The sequence below is a fragment of the Balaenoptera musculus genome, chromosome 11, assembly GCF_009873245.2.
Source record: "Balaenoptera musculus isolate JJ_BM4_2016_0621 chromosome 11, mBalMus1.pri.v3, whole genome shotgun sequence".
Lineage (NCBI taxonomy): Eukaryota > Metazoa > Chordata > Mammalia > Artiodactyla > Balaenopteridae > Balaenoptera > Balaenoptera musculus.
Window position 1 is genome coordinate 44,660,146 of NC_045795.1, and position 22,301 is coordinate 44,682,446.

Below are 22,301 nucleotides of genomic sequence, written 5' to 3' on the forward strand. Positions count from 1 at the left end.
TCAACAGGGCAGTTCTTTTGCTCCACATGGTGTTGCATGGGGCTCCTTGGTTGGTAGCTAGTCTGGTCTAGGATGTCCAAGACAGCTTCACTCACATTCCTCTTGCTGGGTGAGGACTTCTAGAAGGCTGGACTCTGCGGGGATCCTCTCCATGGCATCCCGCAAACAAGGGGGCTGGACTTCTTTTCTTGTGACCCAGAACTCCAAGAGAACAAGGGTGGAAGCTGTCAGTCCCCTCAAAGATGAGGCATGGGATGGCCTGGTGTCCCTTGCACCATACTTTGTTGGTCAAGCAGTCACAGGCCAGCTCAGTCATGGGGAGAGCGAATAGCTCTCAGCTCTCAGTGGACAGAGTGTCAGGGAATTTGCCGCCATCCTAAATCCCCACAGTAGGATTAATGATTGGGTCACAGGGCATTTGGCAAACATGTGCCCTTTACAGATCACAATATTTACTACAGATATAGCACCGATGTTTATTAAAAATAGTGATAACAGTATTAAAAATCATGAAAATTGCTTTCAGTATTTGCTTTACCCACAGATTTTTAATTTCATTATAAAATGATTCCTAATTGTTTCATTATACATTGGATATTTTAAACAGTCTTCCCATTAATTACTTGTTTTAATTAGCTTTTTACTATTAATATTTTATATTAAATTAATTTTGTAGTAAATAATAAAATTTTAATATTTAATATTAATAAAATTAGAAGTTTAATATTGTTGGTATTATTACTTTTTACCTGCTATACAGATGTGTTTAATTTTACTTGAAATCATTTATTTGTATTTATTGATGCCATGCCCCTTTCTACAAAGGATTAGAGGTGACTTGCAACAAGACACATATGATAAATATGTATAGAAGTAAAATATAAATGGCAGTGGAGATGAGGATCAAGAAAAAGATGAGTCAGTAAATGGTGTCACCATCTGTCCAGTGGCTGAAGCCCCAGACCTAGGAGCCTTTTTCTCCACCCCTTCATTTGCAGTCCATCAGCCCATGCTACCTCCTAAACATATCCCAAATCTGTCCACTTGTTTTTTTTTCCTACCTGTACTTCTGTAGTTCAGGCCTCTGTCATCTTTTCCCTAAACTGCCCACTGAGAGTAGATCTCTTTCTTTCTCTCCAGTACAATTCCTTACAACACAATCCTTTCTCCATTCAGCACTAGAACAAGCTTAAAATCACAGTATAAATCAGATCGGAACTTTCCTCTGCCTAAAATTTTAGTTTACTGTACCATTCTTAGTACAAAACCCTATCTCAGCAGGCCTCAGAGCCCTGTCTGCCCCCCTCCCGCCCCTGCTCCATCGCCTCTTTCTGTTCCTCCAGCGCACTAGCCTTTTTTCTCTCTAGCACCTTAGCACTAACTGTTACCTCTGCTTGGGATGCTCTTATCATTCAGGTTTCCAATTAAATGTCACTTCTCCAGAGAGGCTTTAATTGACTATACAACTGAAGTATAAATCTGTCCCATCCGTAGTACATCCCTTTGTTTTATTTTCACCATAGATCACTACTGATAGTTTATTGTTTATTGTCTGTCTCACGCCATTAAAATATAACCTTCATGACAGCAGCGGTTTTTTGTTTTTTTGGGTTTTTTTTTGGCTTGTTTATAGCTGGATCCCATCTGCTGGAAATAGTGCTTGGCATATAGTAGGTTCTCAGTGTTTCATAAAGAAACATTCTCCAAAAAAAAAAAAATCAAATGTTAGAATTGATGGTAGTATTTCTAGGACATGGTAAATTTATTTTAGAAAAGAGGATTCTTTCCCTGGGATTTACTGTATTTTAGACTAGTGGTGTGTTTCAGAGTCATTAATGGACCTTTTAAAGAAATATACACCTCTGGGCTTCAATCCATAGGTCTAAGTGGCACCAGGGATCTGTAATTTTGAAAAGCTCCACTGCAAATCTGATGGACAGCCATGTTTAAGGACCAGGCCTTGAGAGAGAGAGCTGGGTGGATTCAAGGAGAAAACTGGCCAAAGTGTTTATAAACGTGAATGAATATTGTTGATTGGAAGTTTATGGAATAAATCTCTGGGAAGCATTGTTTATATCTTTACTTCAGAGGCCAGGGCAATAGACTAGTGGTTTCAAACTGGTGTGCCCAAGATGATCATTTGGGAATGTGGGAAGAATGTAAGTAATACAACTTACATATTTTTAATCTCATTCCTTTTTCATTTTTTTTGGGGGGGGAGAGGCATGTTATCAGTACCTAATATACAGTGATATGTGTATGTAATTTATAAACATACTGGAATTATGTGCTCAAAATAATTTATTGATGAAAATGTGTGATCCAAAGAGGAGGGAGATCACTCTATCAGTCAGGATAGGCGATGCAGTGGTAACAAATGACCCCTAAGCCTCAGAGACTGCTAAAAGGTTTGTTTCTTGTTCATGCTTTATGTCTCCTGTGGGCCAGCGGTAGCCCTGCTCTGTGTCATTTTGGCGCCATGATTCAGGAGGATCGAGCAGCCTTCATCTGGAACTTTACCAGTTGCTGTGGTGGAAGGAGGAGAGAACTGGGTAAACCACGTGCTTGTAAATTGTTGGCTTGGTAGTGACATGTGTCACCTCTACTCACATCTCACTGAGTGAAGCAAGTCACATGGCTACATGTGAGTTCAGCAGGTAGAGGATGTGTAATCCCCCCTCAGTGAGGGACTCTGCACAGGGTGAGCAGCAGGGCAGTCTACACAGACAGCCTCCAACACCTGCTCAGTGTGGGGACGTTTGCCGCACCAGACCTCGCTCTTAATCCCCTTTCAGGATTGCTGGCAGAGGGAGTCTGCTCTCCCCATTCTTGGTCTGATGAAGAATACCAAAAAGAAAAAGATGCACACAGCCCAGATCCTTAATTCTTTTACTAAGGAGCATGTAAAATAACATGATTATAAAATAAGGAAGTATAACTTTACCAAAACTGTTAGAGCTCTGTGTGATTTTTGCTTGAAAAAAGATTATACCATTACTGCATATACCATTTGAAACATTCAGGTACTTACTATTTGGTGGGTGGGTGTGGAAAATAGAGGTTGAGGTAGGGGAATTGTGAGTAGTGGTGGAAAGAGAACTTCAAGGCTCAAATGTTCAGGGTCTTTGCTGATTGAAATTTAACCAGACTGAAGATGGAGCATATCTGGAATAATAATGTAAGTCATTTGGAAAATGCAATTCCATTTAGAGCAGTTTGTTATATACTTTTTTTCAGGAAGATGTTAATTTGGGAAGCATAATATGCCTTGATTTTAAGGTGCTGTAGTGATAACCTAGCTAACTTTATTAGTTATTTTGTATACCCCCTAAAGACCAGTCCTATGTTAGTTTAACTAATAAAATGGCAAATTCATAGAAACCAGTTTAGTTTCAGGAAACATTTCACTTTATTTACTTAATTGAAATACAGTTGACTTACAACATCATTTTAGTTTCAGGTGTACAACGTAATGATTTAATGTTTTTATACATTACAAAGTGATCACCACTATGCGTCTTCTTACCATCTGTCACCATACACAGTTATTACAGTACTATTGACTGTATTCCCTATGCTGTACATTATATCCCTGTGACTTACTTATTTTATAACTAGAAGTTTGTACCTCTTAATCACCTTGACCTATTTGCCCTTCCCCCTGTCCCCCTCCCCTCTGGCAAAAACTAGTTTGTTTTCTGTATCTGTGAGTCTGCTTCTGTTCTTTGTTTGTTCTTTTGTTTGGGTTTTTAGATTCCACATACAGGTAAATCATATGGTATTTGTTTTTCTCTGTCTGACTTATTTCACTTAGCATAATACACTCTAGGTCAGTCCATGTTGTCACAAGTAGCAAGATGTCATTCATGGCTGAATAATATTCCATTGTGTATATATATATACCACATCTTCTTTATCCATTTGTCTATCAATAGAGACAGATTGCTTCCATATCTTGGCTATTGTAAATAATGCTGCAGTGAACATAGGGGTGCATATATCTTTTTGAATTAATGTTTTTGTTTTCTTTCCAGGAGTGGAATTGCTGTATTGTATGGTTGTTTTATTTTTAATTTTTTGAGGCATCTCCATACTGTTTTCCACAGTGGCTGCACCAATTTACAATTTAATACACTAACAGTGTATTAGGGTTCCCTTTTCTCCACACCCTCTGCAAAATTTATCTTTTCAATAATAGCCATTCTGACAGGTGTGAGGTGATATCTCATTGTGGTTTTGATTTGCATTTCCCTGGTGAGTAGTGATGTTCAGCATCTGTTCATGTGCCTGTTGGCCATCTGTTTGTCTTCTTTGGAAAAAATGTCTATTCATCTCCTCTGCCCAGTTTTTAATCAGATTGTTTGTTTTTTGATATTAAGTTATATGAGTTGTTCATATATTTTGGATATTAACCCCATATCAGTTATCATTTGCAAATGTTTTCGCCCATTCAGTAGGTGGCCATTTTGTTTTGTTGATAGTTTTCTTCATTCTGCAAAAGCTTTTTAGTTTGATATAGTCCTGTTTATTTTTGCTTTTGTTTTTCTTGACTGGGGTGACAGATCCAAAAAGAAGAAATTGCTGAGACTTATGTCAGACAACATACTACTTATGTTCTCTTCTATGAGTTTTATGCTTTCAGGTCTTACATTTAAGTCTTTAACCCATTTTGAGTTTATTTTTGTATATGGTGTTAGAAAATGGCCATTTCACTCTTTTGCATGTAGCTGTTCAGTTTTCCCAACACCATTTATTGAAGAGACTGTCTTTTCCCTATTGTAAATTCTTGGCTCCTTTGTGGTAAATTAGTTGACTAAAAAAGTATGGGTTTATTTCTGGACTCTTAATTCTGTTCCACTGATCTATGTGTTTGTTTTTGCGGCAGTACCATACTATTTTGATTACTGTAGCTTTGTAGTATAGTTGGAAATCAGGAGCATGATCTTTCCAAGTTTGTTTTTCTTTCTCAAGATTGCTTTGAGTATTTGGGGTCTTTTGTGGTTTCATACAAATTTTAGTCTATTCTAGTTAGGACTGTTTAGGAGTCTTCTAGTGCTGTGAAAAATGCCATGGATATTTTGATAGGGATTGCATGAACTGTAGATTTTTTGGGGTAGTATGGGCATTTTAACAATATTTATTCTTTCATTCCATGAGCATGGTATGTATTTCCAATTATTTGTATTGTCTTCACTTTCTTTCATCACTGTCTTATAGTTTTCAGAGTACAGGTTTTTTGCCTCCTTGGTTAAATTTATTTCTAGGTATCTTATTTATTTTGATGCATCTGTAATTGGGATTTACTTAATTTCTCTTTCTGAGAGTTGTTAGTGTACAGAAATGCAACAGATTTCTGTAAGTTAATTTTATATTCTGCAACTTTACTGCATGAATTTATTAGTTCTAATAGTTATTTTGGTGGAGTCTTACGTTTTTCTATATGTAGTATGTCATCTGCAAATAGTAACAGTTTTACTTCTTCACTCCAATTTGGATGCCTTTGATTTCTTTTTCTTGTCTGATTGCTGTGGCTAGGATTCTAGTACTATGTTGAATAAAAGTGGTGAGGATGGGCATCCATGTCTTTCAACTTTTCAGCATCGAGCATAGTGTTAGCTGTGGGTTTGTTGTATGTAGTCTTTATTATGTTGAAATATGTTCCCTCTATACACACTTTGTTAGGAGTTTTTTTTATCATAAATGGATGTTGGATTTTGTCAGATGCTTTTTCTGCATCTATTGAGATGATCATGTGATTGTTTTCCTTTGTTTTATTATTGTGGTTTAGCACATTGATTTGCAGATATTGAACCATCCTTGTATCCTGAGACTAAATCTCAGTCATGGTATATAATCCTTTTAATGTATTGTTGAATTTGTTTTGCTAATATTTTGTTGAGGATTTTTTGCATTCTATGTTCATCAGAGACAGTGGCTTGTCATTTTCTTTTTTTGTAGTGTCTTTGTCTGGTTTTGTATATTGATATTGGACTGTAGAATAAGTTTGGCAACATTTCTTTCCTCTTCAATTTTTGGAATAGTTTGAGAAGGATAACTCTTCTTTAAATATTTGATACAGTTCCTCTGTGAAGCCGTCTGATCCTGGACTTTTGTTTGCTGGATTTTTTTTTTTTTATTACTGATTCAATTTCATTACTGGTAATTGGTCTGTTCAGATTTTCTATTTCTTCCTGATTCAGTTTTGGAAGATTGTGTGTTTCTAGGAATTTATCCATTATTACTAGGTTGTCCAATTTGTGGGCATGTAATTGTTTGTAGTAGTCTTTTATGGATGTGTTTCTGTGGTATTGGTTGTAAATTCTCTTTCATTTGTGATTTTATTTATTTGGGCCCTCTCTTTTTTTTTCTTTCCCTTGATGAGTCTGGCTACAGGTTTGTCTATTTTCTTTATGTTTTCAAAGAACCAGCTTTTGGTTTCATTGATCTTTTCTATTTTTTTTTTTAAGTCTCTATTTCATTTATATCCACTCTGGTCTTTTAATTTCCTTCCTTCTACTAATTTTAGGTTTTGTTGGCTCTTCTTTTTCTAGTTCCTTTAGGTGTAAAGTTAGATTGTTTATTTCAGTTGTTTTTGTTTCTTGAGGTAGGCCTGTATCGCTATGAGCTTTTTTCTTAGAATTGCTTTTGCTGCATCCCATAGTTTTTGGATCATTGGGTTTCCATTTTCATATGTCTCTAGGTATTTTTTAATTTCCTTTTTGATTTATTTGTTCACTGATTGGTTGTTTAGTAGCATGTTGTTCAGCCTCCACATGTTTTTGTTTTTCCAATTTTCTTCTTGTAATTGATTTCAAGTTTCATATTGTTGTGATCAGAAGAGGTGCTTGATATGATTTCAGTCTTCTTTAATTTATTGAGACTTGTTTTGTGGCCTAGCATGTGATCTGTCCTGGAGAATGTCACATGTGCACTTGAAAAGAATGTGAGTTCTGCTGCTTTTGGATGGAACGTTCTGCACACACACACACACCTATTAAGTCCATCTGGTCTAGTGCGTTGATTAAGGTCAGTGTTTACTTATTGATTTTCTCTCTATCCATTAATGTAAGTGGGATATTAAAGTCCCCTACTATTATTTTATTACTGTCAGTTTGTCCCTTTATGTCTGTTAATGTATGCTTTATATATTTATATGCTCCTATGTTGGGTGCATAAGGATTTACAAACATTATATCCTTTTGTTAGATTGACCTCTTTATCGTTATGTAATGTCCTTCTTTATCTTTTGTTACAGTATTTCTATCCCAGCTTTATTTTCATTTTCATGGAATATCTTTTTTCATTTCTTCACTTTCAGCCTATGTGTGTCTTTACATCTGAAGTGAGTGTCTTGTAGGCAGGCTATAAATAGGTCTTATTTTTTTTATCCATTCAGCTACCCTATATCTTTTTATTTGTGAGTTTAGTCCATTTACATTTAAAGCAATTTCTGATAGCTATGTACTTATTGCCATTTTGCTATTGTTTTCTGGTTGTTTTTGTAGTTCTTTTCTGTTCCTTTTTTCTTCTCTTGTTCTCTTCCCTTGTGGTTTGATGATTTTCTTTAGTGCTATGTTTGGATTCCTTTATCTTTATTTTTTATGTATCTCTTGTAGGGTTTTGGTTTTTGGTTACCATGAGGTTCGTACATGTATATATATATGTGTGTGTGTATATATATATATATATATATATGTATGTCTATGTTTTAACCTGATGTTTGCTTAAGTTTGAATGCATTCTAAAAGCATTACTTTTTTACTCCTCCCATCTACATTTAGTGTTTTTGGTGTCATATTTTACATCTTTTTACTTGTGTGTCTCTTAATTGCTTATTGTAATTATAGTTGATTTTATGACTTTTTTCTTTTAATGTTCATACTAGCTTTTTAAATGGATGACCCACTGTCTTTACTATGTATTTGCCTTTAGCTGTGAGGTTTTTTTCTTTCATATATTTTCTTATTTCTAGTTACAGCCTTTTCTGCTTAAGGACCCTTTAACATTTGTAAGGCTGGTTTAGTGGTGATGAACTCTTAGTTTTTGCTTGTCTGGGAATCTCTTTAACTCTCCTTTGATTCTGAACAATAGCCTTCCTGGGTGTTCTTGGTTGTAAGTTTTTTTCTTTCGTTACTTTAAATGCAACATGCCACTCCCCTGTGGTCTGCAAAGTTTCTGCTGAAAAGTCAGCCTTTTGGGGGTTCCTTTGTATGTGACTCACTGTTTTTCTCTTGCTGCCTTAAAATTTCTCTCCCTATCTTTAACTTTTCCCATTTTAATTATGATATGTCTTGGTGTGGATCTCTTGGGTTCATCTTGTTTGGGATTTTATGCTTCCTGGACCAGCATGTGTGTTTTTTTCCCAGTCTGGGGAAGTTGTCAGCCATTATTTTATTGAATAGGTTTTCTGCCCCTTTCTCCTTCTGGGCCCATAATGTGAATGTTAGTGCACTTGATGTTGTCCTAGAGTTCCCTTAAATTATTCCCATTTTTAAAAGTTCATTTTTCTTTTTTCTGTTCTGATTGGTTGAGTTTCACTATTCTCTCTTCCTTGTTGCTTATGTGGTCTTATGTATCATCTAAAATGCTGTGTATTTCCTCTAATGTATTTTTCATTTCAGTTGTTGTATTCTTTAGCTCTGATTGGTTCTTTCTTATGTATTCTAACTCTTTGTGAAGTTCTCATTGTGTTCCTCCATTCTTCTCTTGAGTTCTGCGAGCATCTTTGTGACCATTGCTTTGAACTCTTTATCAGGTAAATTACTTATCTCCATTTCATTAGGATTTTCCTCTGGGATTTTATTTTGTTCTTTTGTTTGGAACAAATTTCTCTGTCTCCTCATTTTGTTTGACTTTCTGTGTTTGTTTCTGTGAATTAGGTGAAATGTTATGTCTCTTGGTTTTGGAGGTGTGGTCTTGTATAGGAGTATCCCCAGTGTAGACTGTATGTGCTGGTCAGCTTTGGCAGGCCAGGTGGAGTTGTAGTGGGGATGGGCTGGGGCTTTTCCAGGACATGTTGGGGCTGCTGCCTTGGTGGAATGGTTGATGCTGGAGTGGACCTGGGGTTTGCTGGCGTGGCCTTGGCAAGCTGTCTAGAGCACCAGGCTCTTTTTAAACTGCAGCCTCTGTGCTGGGACTCCCAGTGAGTGAGTTTGTGTGTGAGCCCTTTAAGAGTGGAATTTCAGTTTCCTTCAGCTCTCCTGTGCATAAGCCCTGCTGGTTTTCAAAGCTAGTTAAGTGGGCTCACCTACCCGGTGCCAGTCCCTGGGTCTGGTGTGCCCAATATGGGGCTCAAACCCTTCGCTCCTGAGGGAGGACCTCTGAGTTTGTGATATCTCCTCCTGCTTGTGGCTTGCTGCTCTGGAGATGTGGGTCTTGACTAGATAGTGTCTCTGCCCCTCCTACCCTACTCAGTGTGTTTTTTTCTTTATATCCTTAATTGTACAAGAGCTCTTCTGCTAGTCTTCAGGTCATTCTCAGAGAGAGTTGTTGTATATATAGGTGTAGTTTTGGTGTGTTTGTAGGAGGAGGTGAGCTCAGGATCTTCCAACTTTGCCATCTTATCATGATCATGTGGATCAAAAATGTTTCACTGTGTTCCTGGAAAACAAGCTAATCAAAATGTACATTACTGATAGTAATAATAAATATTTACCATTTATTAAAGGCATGCTATATGTTAGGCCTATTCTAGACACTTTACATACTTTATTTTACTTAATTCTGACAAAAAAGTTCATGAAACAGGTATTATTTTCTTCCTTTTACCAATGGAGAAACTGAGGTATGAAGAGGTTAATTCACTTTTTTAAGATTTGAACTTAGGTTTCTGCAGTTACAAAAACTATATACTTTCTACTCAGTTCCTCTGCTTTTATAATTGTTCCACTGTAGCTGTTTTTAACTCTTACATGAGATCCTTTGTTAGTAGAAGCAGGAAGCTGTTTAATTTTGTCTTGCTCTTTTAGAGAATGAGTTTTTTTCTAGGCATCCAGTAGTTAACCTCATTAGGGGAGCCTGAGAAAGTGAAATATGCTCATATTTTTCCCAGTAGTTTTTATACCAGAAGCAGAAGAGAATACTCAAGATTATTTTAGAAATTTGAAATAATGAAGTCAGTAGAAGTTTGTACTAATTAATAAAGTTTCAGACAGACATCCAACATTTTTCAGTGACAATTCTCTTATTTTGTTTATTATTAAATAGCTAAATGAAGGTTTAGATGTCTGTGGCAAATGGATGAACTTTTTAATTCGCCAAGGAAAAACAATATTTACTGAAAGGCTATCATGTAGGAAATGACATTAATTTCAGCTAGAACGTGCATTATTCGGAATGCACCCAGTTACTTTGGGTGAACAGTTTAGAAACACATTGAATCCCTTAGAATTTTATTCATTATTTCTAATCTAAGTAAAGTCTAGATAATTTTTTTTCTTTTTTTTTGGGGGGGTGGGGGAAGATTTCAGTGAAAGACAGTCTTACCACATTCTTTAATAATCTACTCTAGTTTTCATTCAAGACCTTGAATTTTGTTTAAATTGAGCCTTGACTGTATACCTAAGGCAGAAGAGTGTTTGGAGCATTAAGTCTCTTGTAAGTAAAGTATTCTGTTGTATGACAGTTGAGATGAACTGTGCTTCCCCTGCTTACCTGACAGTTACTTGGTGAGCAGTTAATTGCTTATAAACACCTGTGGTATTGTTAATACAAATATTTGAGTTGAGTTTAGGGAAAGAGAGGTACTATATTCCCCTATATTCGTGGAGAAGTCTTAGTGGTTCTTATATATTGCTGTGGGATTTGTTCAGTTAAAACCCCAGATATTATCATGGCAAACATCTGTATGTTCAAAGTTATCTAATTCTTTGTTGCTATAATAAGTGACTGTAAAAGGGACGTGGTGGGTTAACACATTTGGCCTCAACTTCAGTATTGCCAGATCCAGTCAAAACCATTTGGGCAAAAAACAGTCCATGCAATCACCTATGATTATCCCCATTAATGGTGGGGAGAACAGGCATGTGTATTTAATTTTTATTTAATTTCAAATAAGTAAGTGTTCACTGCACAAATCTGAAATACTTTTTATATTTAAATTGGAAATCACTTAAAGATAGTGAAAGATCATCACGAGGATGTACAGATATCTTGTTCCCTTTCACCATGTCTCCCTGGTCAGTTTCTCACTCTATCAGTTGCTGTTTGAGAATTACAGCTTGGCTCTGAAACATACCTGCCTCTTCTCAAATAGTCTCTGCATTGTGTATCTGGTGGTATATTTGAGCTTCGAAGGATTTGTCCTATGGAATGCGAAGTAAAAGGTAAATAGTCAATTAAGTAGAGAAGTTACTCTCAACAGGTATATGTACACAAAGCCAATACTAAAGGAGAATAATCTGGTGTTAGCTCTTAGAGAAATATTTGCTATTGCTAAAACTCAATTTAAACACTCTAGAATGAGTGTTGATTATATATAATGTGTGCTGACACCCTTTAAAATTTTTGCCTATGAGACTTCTCATGACATCTAGTTATATTACATTTTTAGTTTTTGTATTTTTATCCTGTTCATTACCAAAAAGGAATTAAAGTGGTAGTTTTCAGTTGATGACTCTCTTGCACTGATTTTGATGATACATGTTTGTTTGTTCAGTGCTCTCAAATATAATAATAATGAAAATGTTTGAAATATTTTGAGAGTTACGAAAATGTGACAGAGACACGAAGTGAGCAAATACTGTTGGAAAAATGGTGCCAATAGACTTCCTCAACACAGGGTTGCCACAAACCTTCAATTTGTTTAAAAAAAAAAAAAGTTATATCTGGGAGGCACAGTAAAGCAAAGTGCAATAAGACGAGATATGATCGTATTTATTGGCCCTTCAAATTTTCTCAGTTGTAAAGTGTGTGTTCATATCTTTTGCTCATTTTTCTATTGGGTTGACTGTCTTTTTCTGTCTTGGCTTTCCTTGGCACTTTGTGTGTCCCTATACATTCTAGAAGCAACAAAGACACATAAGCTATTGTGATTTTGCTTGAGAGTATATTGATTCTGCAGGTTAATTTGAGGAGAATTGGTACATTTATAGTATTACATCTTCTGGTGCATGTTTATGGATGTCTCTCGGTTATTTAGGTTTTCTCCAGTTTCCTTCAGTAAGGTTTCACATGTTTTTTTTTTTTTCTAGAGGCCTTCAACATCTTTTGTTAGATTTATTCCTAAATACTTGATAGTTTTAATCCCATTATGAATGGTAGTTTTAAAAAAAATCCATTATTAAACTGGGCTGCTGGCAGATAGAAATACAGTTGGTTTTTCTGTATATGACATTGTAGCCAGAATCCTTGCTTAATTGGGTCAGTAGGTCTAATAATTTATCTGTGGATTTTCTGGATTTTCTAAGGATTCTAATCACATAATATGTAAGTAATGACAATTTTGTTTCTTTTTTCCAATCCTTATACTTTTCTTTTGGTTTTACCAATCTGGTTCCCACTGATGGAGTCTTGTTTCCTTGTGTGTGTGTTTTCTCTGTGTGCTAGAGATTGTATTTGGGGAGTTATTTGGAGGACTATACTGAGCCCTAGGAGAATTGTATATTTCTTTTTTTTAAACTTTGGGTTTATTTATTTATTTATTTATTTATTTATTTATGACTGTGTTGGGTCTTCGTTTCTGTGCGAGGGCTTTTTCTAGTTGCGGCAAGCGGGGGCCACTCTTCATCGCAGTGCGTGGGCCTCTCATTATCGCGGCCTCTCTTGTTGCGGAGCACAGGCTCCAGACGCGCAGGCTCAGTAATTGTGGCTCACGGTCCGAGTTGCTCCGTGGCATGTGGGATCTTCCCAGACCAGGGCTCGAACCCGTGTCCCCTGCACTGGCAGGCAGACTCTCAACCACTGCGCCACCAGGGAAGCCCAAGAATTGTATATTTCTTCAGAAAGGTTTTCATTTTCTCCTTTCATGAGTCTGTGGGTGCAGCTAGTTCAGGGTATTGTTTCTCTGCTACTGTTCTTTTGATATGTGTCCTCAGAAATTGGCAGAGTAGAAATTTGAAAGTATATTGAGTTTAAGTTTTCTTCCATATTTTGGCTTCATTAATGATAGTAATGACTTAATAATCATATTAGGAATGATTTGAGATATCAGGGTTTTAAAAGTTTTAAAAAAGTATAGAGTCTTCACTAGAACAGAAAAGTGCTTTACTGAAACTGAATGCGGAGTTTTAATTTTTAAACGATATAAAATATGTTTCCTTTTAGATAAGTGATGAAGAGAAGACTCTCCGAGAACAGGATATTATGGCTTCATCACACAGTTTAGGTGGTGTTCAGTTGGAGCTGGAGTCAGTTTATAAGGTAGGTACGCTTTTAAAGTACTTCCTAGGTTTTGTTAAATGTATCACATTGAGCTTCTATCCGTGTTTTATTGACGTGTTTGTGTAGCCTCTTGTGGGTGCAGCCTCTCCCCCTCCTGTTCAGATGTTGTCTTCACCCCCCGGATGTGCTGCTCCCCGCCCCGGGCTGCGCTGCACCGACCCCTGGCGCTGCTCGGGTGCCGACCCGTTGCGGGCGACGCTCTCCTCAGAGTGCTCAGCCTCGGGCTGCGCTGGGGCTGGGAAGCCCTGCAACGCCCCTCTCCCCCGGGCCCTTGTTCCCTATGCCGCCCCCGCGAGGGAGCCTCTCCTCCCTCCCGGGTGCCTTGGGGCCCCGGCCTTCTTCCTCCTGCCCTGGTCCGGCCCCTGCCCCCTGCCCCCTCACCGCCATCCGCGCATCCTCAGCACAGACTCCTGCCTGTGTGAGCCTGGTGCAGGGCTGCGGGGCTGTGGACCTCCCGAAGCACGGGAGGGGCGGCTACGTGCCGCCCATGCCCGGCGTCTGGTGCGGGTCCTGCCGCCACGGGCACTCCATCCCCACCTCCCCCGCTCCACCCCCGCCCCAGTCTGGCCACCGTCCTCCGGCAGGGCCAGGGAGCCACTGTCCACGTGAGTCCGTCTTGTGTTCTTCAACCAAGTGGTGAACTGCTTCAGGGCAAGGACTGTGTGCTGGATGTAGAAATCTGTAAATTAATTAGAAACTTTCTGTAAAAACACATGATCTGATTATTGTGTGGTGTCATTGAATACATTGAAGAATTATGGGCGTGTAGATTTAACTCTTCCATAAAACTTGGGCAAATAGGGTATTTGGGGATTTTTTTTTTTTTAACCTAGTTTTTTACCTCATTTTTAAGCAGTAGAAAAACTCTGTTGAAGAGTAAGGATGATTTTTGCAATTTATTAATACCATTACCATAATCTGCTCATCTCTTAAAATTTTACCATAGTTCATAGGACTTTAAAAAGTGTAAGTAGAATAGTATTTATTAGGTTTTTAAAAAAATATTTATTGGTAAGTACTTATTTTAAAGACAAAACTGGACATTTATTATTATTTCCATTTCTTAGTGTTGAGATTAGCTTTTCCAATATATTTCTCTGGAGAAAGAGTGGAAACATAGATGAAGAAATTTGGAATTACTTACTAGTAATTTTTAGCACTGAACGTACTGTATACACATTGGATTCCACTTGATGCAGAATAAAATGTGGACTATGTCATGTGAGGGGAATGCAGTGTACCTAGAGGGCTTGAGCTGGGAATTTGAAATCCTGGTGATTATAATTTGTAAATTGATGAGTTAAGAATGAAAATAAAGCATTTTAACTTGGCTTATTATTTTTTGAAAGATCTACTCTAAAACCAACACATTTTTGGCCTGCAACTCCTTCCTAATGCTATTGTTTACTTACAAGGAGGATAAATTGATCTTCTTGCTTTTTTTTTCTTTTGATCTGCTGGGACTAATGACTTTCTCATAGGAGGGATTTTGTTTAGCCTTAGTACTTATGAAGACGTAGGAGAATTTCGTAATGACAGGTACTGACTTATTTTCCCTGTTTCACACTGAATTCAGATCCCTTTTGCTGATGCTCTGGATTTGTTCCGAGGAAGGAAAGTCTATTTGGAAAATGGCTTTGCTTATGTACCACTCAAGGACATTGTGGCTATCATCCTAAATGAATTTAGAACCAAACTGTCCAAGGCTTTGGCTGTAAGTATTTTACTTTGTTTCCATATTTCCATGTTTACTTTATTTCCATATGTTCATGTTTTCAGTTACATACTCTTGATAGTTTTGTTCTGTACTTCTTAAAAAATAATTTAATTTTTATAATATTCAGATTGCTTATGATGCTGTACTGTTATTTGTAGAACTCCTAGGTTTTAATTTTTTTAAATTTATTTTATTGAAGTATAGTTGACTTACAATGTTGTGTTAATTTCTGCTGTACAGCATAGTGACTCAGTTATGCATATATATACTCTTTTCCGTTATGGTTTATCACAGGGTATTGAATATAGTTCCCTGTGTAGGACCTTGTTGTTTATCCATTCTATAATAGTTTGTGTCTGCTAACCCCAAACTCCCAATCCATCCCTCCCCCTTGGCAACCACAAGTCCATTCTCTATATCTGTGAGTCTGTTTCTGTTTCATAGATAAGCTCATTTGTGTCATATTTTAGATTGCACATATAAGTGCTGTCATATGGTATTTATCTTTCTCTTTCTGACTTACTTCACTTAGTGTGATAATCTCTAGCAACCATCCATGTTGCTGCAAATGGCATTATTTCATTCCATTCCATTTTATATGTGTAACACATCTTCTTTATCCACTCATCTGTTGATGAACATTTAGGTTGTTTCCATGTCTTGGCTATTTTAGTAATGCTGCTATGAACATAGGGGTACATGTATCTTTTTGAATTATGGTTTGTCTGGGTATATGCGTAGGAGTGGGATTGCTGGATCATAAGGCAACTCTATTTTTAGTTTTTTAAGGAACCTCCAATACTGTTTTCCATAGTGGCTGCACCAGCTTAAATTCCCACCAACAGTGTAGGAGGGTTCACTTTTCTCCACACCCTCTCTAGCATTTGTTGTTTGTAGACTTTTTAATGATGGCCATTCTGACTGTTGTGAGGTGATACCTCACTGTAATTTTGATTTTCATTTTCCTAATAATTAGTGATGATGAGCATCCTTTTATGTGCCTATTGGCCATCTGTATGTCTTCTTTGGAGAAATGTCTATTTAGATCTCCTGCCTATTTTTTGATTGGGTTGTTTGTTTTTTTGTTATTGAGTTGTATGAGCTGTTTGTGTATTTTGGAAATTAAGCACTTGTTGGTCGCATCATTTGCAAATATTTTCTCCCAGTCCATAGGCTGTCTTTTTGTTTTGTTGATGGTTTCCTTTGCTGTGCAAGGATGGTTTTTCTTTCTTTTGCTTGTAAGGTTGATTAGGTCCCATTTGTTTATTTTTCCTTTTATTTCTATTGACTTGGGAGAATGACCTAATAAAACATTGGTATAATTTATGTATGAGAATGTTTTGCCTATGTTCTCTTCTAGGAGTTTTATGGTATCATGTCTTATATTTATGTCTTTAAGTAGGTTTTTTTTTAATTTATTTTTTTGGCTGTATTGGGTCTTCATTGCTGCACACAGGCTTTCTCTAGTTGCGGCGAGTGAGGGCTACTCTTCGTTGTGCACAGACTTTCTCATTGCGGTGGCTTCTTGTTGCAGAGCATGGGCTCTAGGCACGTGGGCTTCAGTAGTTGCAGCACACGGGCTCAGTAGTTGTGGCATGCGGGCCCTAGAACACGTGGGCTTCAGTAGTTGTGGTGTGTGGGCTTGGTAGTTGTGGTGCACGGGCTCTAGGGCATGTGGGCTTCAGTAGCTGTGGCACATGGGCTTAGTTGCTCTGCAGCATGTGGGATCTTCCCAGACCAGGGATCGAACCTGCGTCCCCTGCATTGGCAGGCGGATTCTTAATCACTGCGCCACCAGGAAAGTCCCTTTAAGTAGGTTTTTATTTGTTACTACTCATGGTTAATTTTGTCATTTTTTCTTTCTCCTAGTAATACTATTGGTGAGATGATTAATTTTGTGAACAGCCTTTGTTTCTTCAAGGTTGTGTCTTTTTTTCCTTGGAGATGGATGTCATATGTGACCCTTAACAATTAGTGTGGCCTGTGGTAGATATAACCCCTAGATTTCTGTTCTAAATTGTTATTTTGTGTCAGTAGAGGGCAATGTAGAAGAAAGTCTTTATGTTTAATTAGGAAAAGCAGTACTAGGTTAGTGCTACAATAAACAGCCTGCTGCTGGGTGAAATTGGAGGTAGCTGAGTTAAATAAATGACATAATCAGTGCTTTTTAAGAGATTTGTTTAAAAGCAGACACTTAAGTGATAACATCTTAAAAATACAGTTTTCAGTGTTGTTCGTTAATCTGAGTGCAGTTTTCTTTTGTACTTTTTTGGGACACTTTTTTGGGTACTTAGTGTTTAGTACATAACTTCAAAGTTATGTGCTGTGGCTCTTTTTAAGCTGTACTGGTCCGTATAAGCAAAGGCCAACCTTTCCTTTTGAGTTAAAACTTATAATTTTTTCTGGTATTGTTTTTTTTCTGAGAACGATAACTTTTACTCAATCCTATTTTGTATTGGTGCTAAAAGCCTCATTTTCTAAAATACTGGGTTGGCCAAAAAGTGCTTGGCTTTCTCCTGGGTAGGTCAGGGCTGAGTCTGGTTGAGAGGTTGTCCATAGAGCCCTTTGCCTTGCCGTGAAGGAGAGTGGATGGAGGGGGTTACCTGGGAAGCTGTCCTGACAGCTTTGGAGTCTGAAGCTCTGGGAGGAGGGGAAGGTATTGCTTTTAGGCTGTGGCAAAGGGGAAATTAAACCCATTGTGATGGTTTCTTGATTACTGTACTTTCCAGTGAGGAAGGTTTTGAACTTGGAGTATGTAATTGAAAGAATTTGAAAATATTCTTGTAGGATGAAAAGAATCGCCCTAAAGATTTAGAAAAAGGTACTCTAATTCGTGGTAGAGGAAGAAATAAATGGTGCTGGGGGAAGTCTAAGTTGATAGAAGAATTTTACCCCAGGTGACATCTACAAGCTTGTTGTTAGTCTTTGATCATATGATTTATATTATAAGATAACAAATCTGGCTTTTGAGCATGCTTTAGGACTAGTAAAAGATGGGCATTATGCTCTCATTTGATAAGAGCTCTCTTCTCACCCTGCTGATCCGTGAGACTCAGCTGTGGCACTGCTTCCTCCAGGAAGCCCCCCTGAGCCCCAGGATTGTACTGAGTTTGTCTCCTTTGTGCCCCCACAGCATTCTGCACACTACCAAACTGCAGTGAGATTACTCCAGTTAGCGTTTTTCTTCTCAACTACAATGTAAGCTTTTTGAGAGTAAGGGCTTGGTCTTAATTAAACTTTTCTCTCTACGTAACATAGGGTCAGTGCCCAATAACATTTTGTTGGACTGATAGATACTGAATAATGAAGATGACTCTTACTGTCTGCACATAGTTTACTGCTTGTGTGTGATCTCATTTGATCTTCACAACAAGCCTCTGAGATGGACGAGGATGACCATCTGCATCACACAGGCCAGGAAAGTGCTGCTCAGAGAGGCCAGGTAGTTTGTCCAGTGTCTTGTTGGCCAGTAATTGCTGCAGCCATAACTGGATCTCGGGTTTTCTAATTGTGATTCTTAGGATCTTTTGATGAAAACTGTGCCTTTGTGAGTAGTTGTATTATCAGGGGATTTAGATCTTCAAACTCAGGAAATATTGAAAGGTAAGTGTATTAGGGTCCAGTTACAGAGCAGGCAAAAAGGGTGAATTTGGAGCTGAGATGCAATAAATTGATAACCATTTAGGGAAAAGAATGAGGGAAAGATATATTTCTTTGCTTCACATAACAGTTTTAGAACCTTTAGCCAGTTCTCTCAGTTAATGTTTTTTTTTTCTTTTTTAATAACTTTTTATTTGTTCACCCACGTATTGTTTTCAGTACTAGGGATATAATACTTAATAGGATAGGTGAAATTTCTTCTCTTATAAAACTTATACCAGTTTCCAAAGAAATAAACAATAACAATATTACATGTGACATGAAGGAGCCAGCAGAGCAAAAGTAGAGGAAAGTACATTCCAGGCAGGAGCGGTCACTGATGCCAAGGCCCCAAGGAGAGAGGGGTGGCATTTTTGCACAATGCTGGAGTGTAGTGAGCTAGCAAGGAGCCGTACAGGATGAGACGGCAGCGATGCGGGACTTTGAATAAACCAGGGTAGAGAGATTGATTTTTAGCCTAATGTAGTGGAAAACCATTGGATGATTTTGGAAAAGGGAGTGATATAATCTGATTTATATTTAAAATAGGTTACTGTGGCTGCAAACCACTTTGGAGGGTATAGAAAGAATGGCAGTAGGAAGACTAGTTCAGAAGTTTATCACTTTAATCTAGATGGTGGCTGGAAAGAGGCTGGTTGTGGTGGTGATGATTCAGAGAACTCGCTGGATTTCAGTTACTTTCTTGAAGTGCTGTTGACAGACTGGGTGTGAGAGAAAAAGAGGAAATCAGGATAAAAACAATAATGATAGCTTATACTTAATGAACATTTAATATTTGCCAGGTGCTGTTCTAAATGCTTCACATGAGCTTCACATGAGCTTCACATTTCATCTTCACAGTAATCCTGTGGGGTGGGTACCATTTTCACTCTCTGAGGCGTACAGTCTGCTAAGTGAGGAGCCAGGGCAGGGTTTGCATCCGTGCAGCCTGGCTTCAGTCTTTACTCCTGACCACTGTGTTGCACTGCCCAGACTCTTGGCCAGAGTAACTGATTAGAGGGTGATGTCTTTTACCACGATGTGGAAGACTGTGTGAGAAGTCCACAGGCTAAAACCAGGAGTTCTGCTCTGATCATGTTAAGCGGGAGGTGCTTGTCAGTCATCCAGATGGTGATGGCAAGTGTGAAGTTGGGTTTAAGTCTAGATTTCTGGGGAGGATAAAGTGAAGCCCTGAGGCGTAGGAGGTCACACAGCCGAGCTTGGGTTTTCACACACTTCCACTCTCTGTGACTGGTGGAGCGTGCTTGCTTTGTTTTTAGAAAACGGGCAGCTTCTTAAGTTGTAGCTGAATATCTTTAAGGCAGATTCTCTTTTTTCTCACATTATGTGACTAATTTCACTTTCTGTGGGTGAGATTCATCATTAGAAGGTGCTGGTAAAACTTTAGAAAATAGACTTTCAGAAAATATATTTATTCTAATTTAGAGATAGAAAGAGGACTTTTGAGAAGCTCCCTAGGAAATAACTGACAGCAAGTAAGCAGGTCTTTCTTGGAGTCACAGAGGAAAGTAAGGATTTTCTTTTTTTGAAAAGGATTTTCTTTTTCACATGTTTAGAATAGTAGATGGATCTGTGACCCACCAAGTATTTGTTGCTTTGGAAGAATATTCTTTGTAGGCACTTGATCAAGTAATTTTTTTATTTCTACAGAGCTTAGAATCCTCTTAAATCTTTTGTCCTCTTTTTAAAAGCAGTGTTCAGTTTAGTTCCTTAAGCTGTGCTTAAATATAATTAATTTTCTTGAATGGTTACTTACTTTGTAATCATATAAGAATTTTCCTTGTCTTATTTGTGTCTAGTTGATTTCCTTTGGTTTTGGATTGATCAATATGTCTTTTCCAATATTACTTCCTGGTTATTTAATATTATTTTAAAGTGATTGCAGTGGACCAGTCAGTGTAGCTGCTAATCCTTCACCCCTGCTTTTACTCTCAGGCATCAGCCCATTTATTCTCCCCTGGTACTGAGCTCTAGGAAACAAAGCAGTGCAGTTAAAAGCCATGAAACTATCGATAACAGAAAAACCATTCATTTTTGGGGAAAAAATAAACATCCTCTTTTTACTTTGAGACATGCTTGTTGACTGAGAATGCTAAATTGAATGTTGCTCTTTAGATTGTAGAGGACCTAGTAACCAAAGTGAGTATTTCAAGGTAGGGTGCGGGGTCAGGCAGCCCCACTGGATCCCACAGACGAACAAGTCATTACAAGTGAGTCTTGGCATCTTTCTCCTATGCATTGTATTGGGTTGGCCAAAAAGTTCGTTCGGGTTTTTCATAACATCTTACGGGAAAATCCAAACAAACTTTTTGGCCAACCCAGTATTTTAGAAAATGAGGCTTTTAGCACCATCACAAAATAGGATTGAGTAGAAGTTATTGTTTTAGTGAAATATTCTAGGTTTTTAATAGGCTAGCTTAGATTCGTTGGAAAAAAAATCAGATTTATATATATATATATATATATATATATATATATATATATATATGGTGCTTAAAAAATTCCAAAGTGCTATATATTTTTCACGTGTTCATTTGAAGGGGCTAGTTCATGTAAAGAATAGAATTTTAAGGGGTTTGGATTTTTCCTTTTATTTCTCCCTGTGGTGCTTAGTACAGTTTTGCACTTTGTGTTAATGGAAATTATTGGTGGCAAGAATTTTAATGATTCACTTATTTCTAGTTGCTAGCAAATGTTAGCAGCACATCGACATAGGATTTTTAGAGCAGCACAGAATTTTAGAGTTGTGTGATAATCATTTGTGTGTTATCTTTCCCTCATTCTTGGCGCCTAGAATCCAAACTTGAGGTTTATAGTTATCAGTGGACATGCTTGTTTGTCCTATTGTGTATGGTAGTGCCTTAGCTTTCTTTTATAAGGAGCTCTCAATAAAACTTACCAGTCAGGCCTCTTCATTTTGCCCATGAAAGTTTAGCCCCATAAAGGCTGGGTGGCTTACCAAAATTCTTGTGGCTGATCGGTGAAGGACTTGGGTTCTTCACTGTGGGTCTCCCATAACTCCTTAAAGTCAGTGCCTTTTTTTCATAGATTGTTGCCTCTCCCCAGGCGCAGTCAAATACCTCTGCCCCTCTACTGCTCTCTTATTCACCCTCAAGTGTTCCATGACACGTTTTACATGTAGGCTTCTCCAGGTAGGGACTGAGCCCTGTTCAGCTTCTCCAGGGTGGGGACTAAGCTCTGTTCAGCTTCTCCAGGTAGGGACTGAGCCCTGTTTGGCTTCTGCAGGGTAGGGACTCAGCCCTGTTCAACTTCATTCTCTTTGATGCTGAGCACAGTACCTTGAGAAGAGCAGGTGCTCAGGATCTGGTGAATTACCCTGTGAGAGCTGCATGTTTGTGTTTTCTCCAGATTTGTTGAGAAAAGTAAGTGAAACGATGTTGCACTTCAGTGTCCTGTTTATAAAAGGAAAGAGTGAAGCACCTCAGATGTGGGAATATTCTGCTGTGCATGCAGAATATTTCTGCGGTCTCTGTTGGGAACGTCTGTGGCCACAGTAGCCTGCTTCCTAAGAACCGCTGCAGTT

At 37.9% G+C, this 22,301-nt stretch overlaps 1 protein-coding gene across 2 annotated transcripts in view; it reads left to right on the plus strand.

Moving 5' to 3' along the window:
• PRIM2 (DNA primase subunit 2) overlaps positions 1-22,301 on the plus strand; it is a 291,365-nt gene that overhangs the window by 54,817 nt on the left and 214,247 nt on the right. For both annotated transcript variants that reach the window (XM_036870754.1, XM_036870755.1), the window contains exons 6-7: positions 13,264-13,359; positions 14,957-15,094. In XM_036870754.1, coding sequence (XP_036726649.1) covers positions 13,264-13,359; positions 14,957-15,094 — 234 coding nt within the window. The remainder of the gene's footprint in view (positions 1-13,263; positions 13,360-14,956; positions 15,095-22,301) is intronic.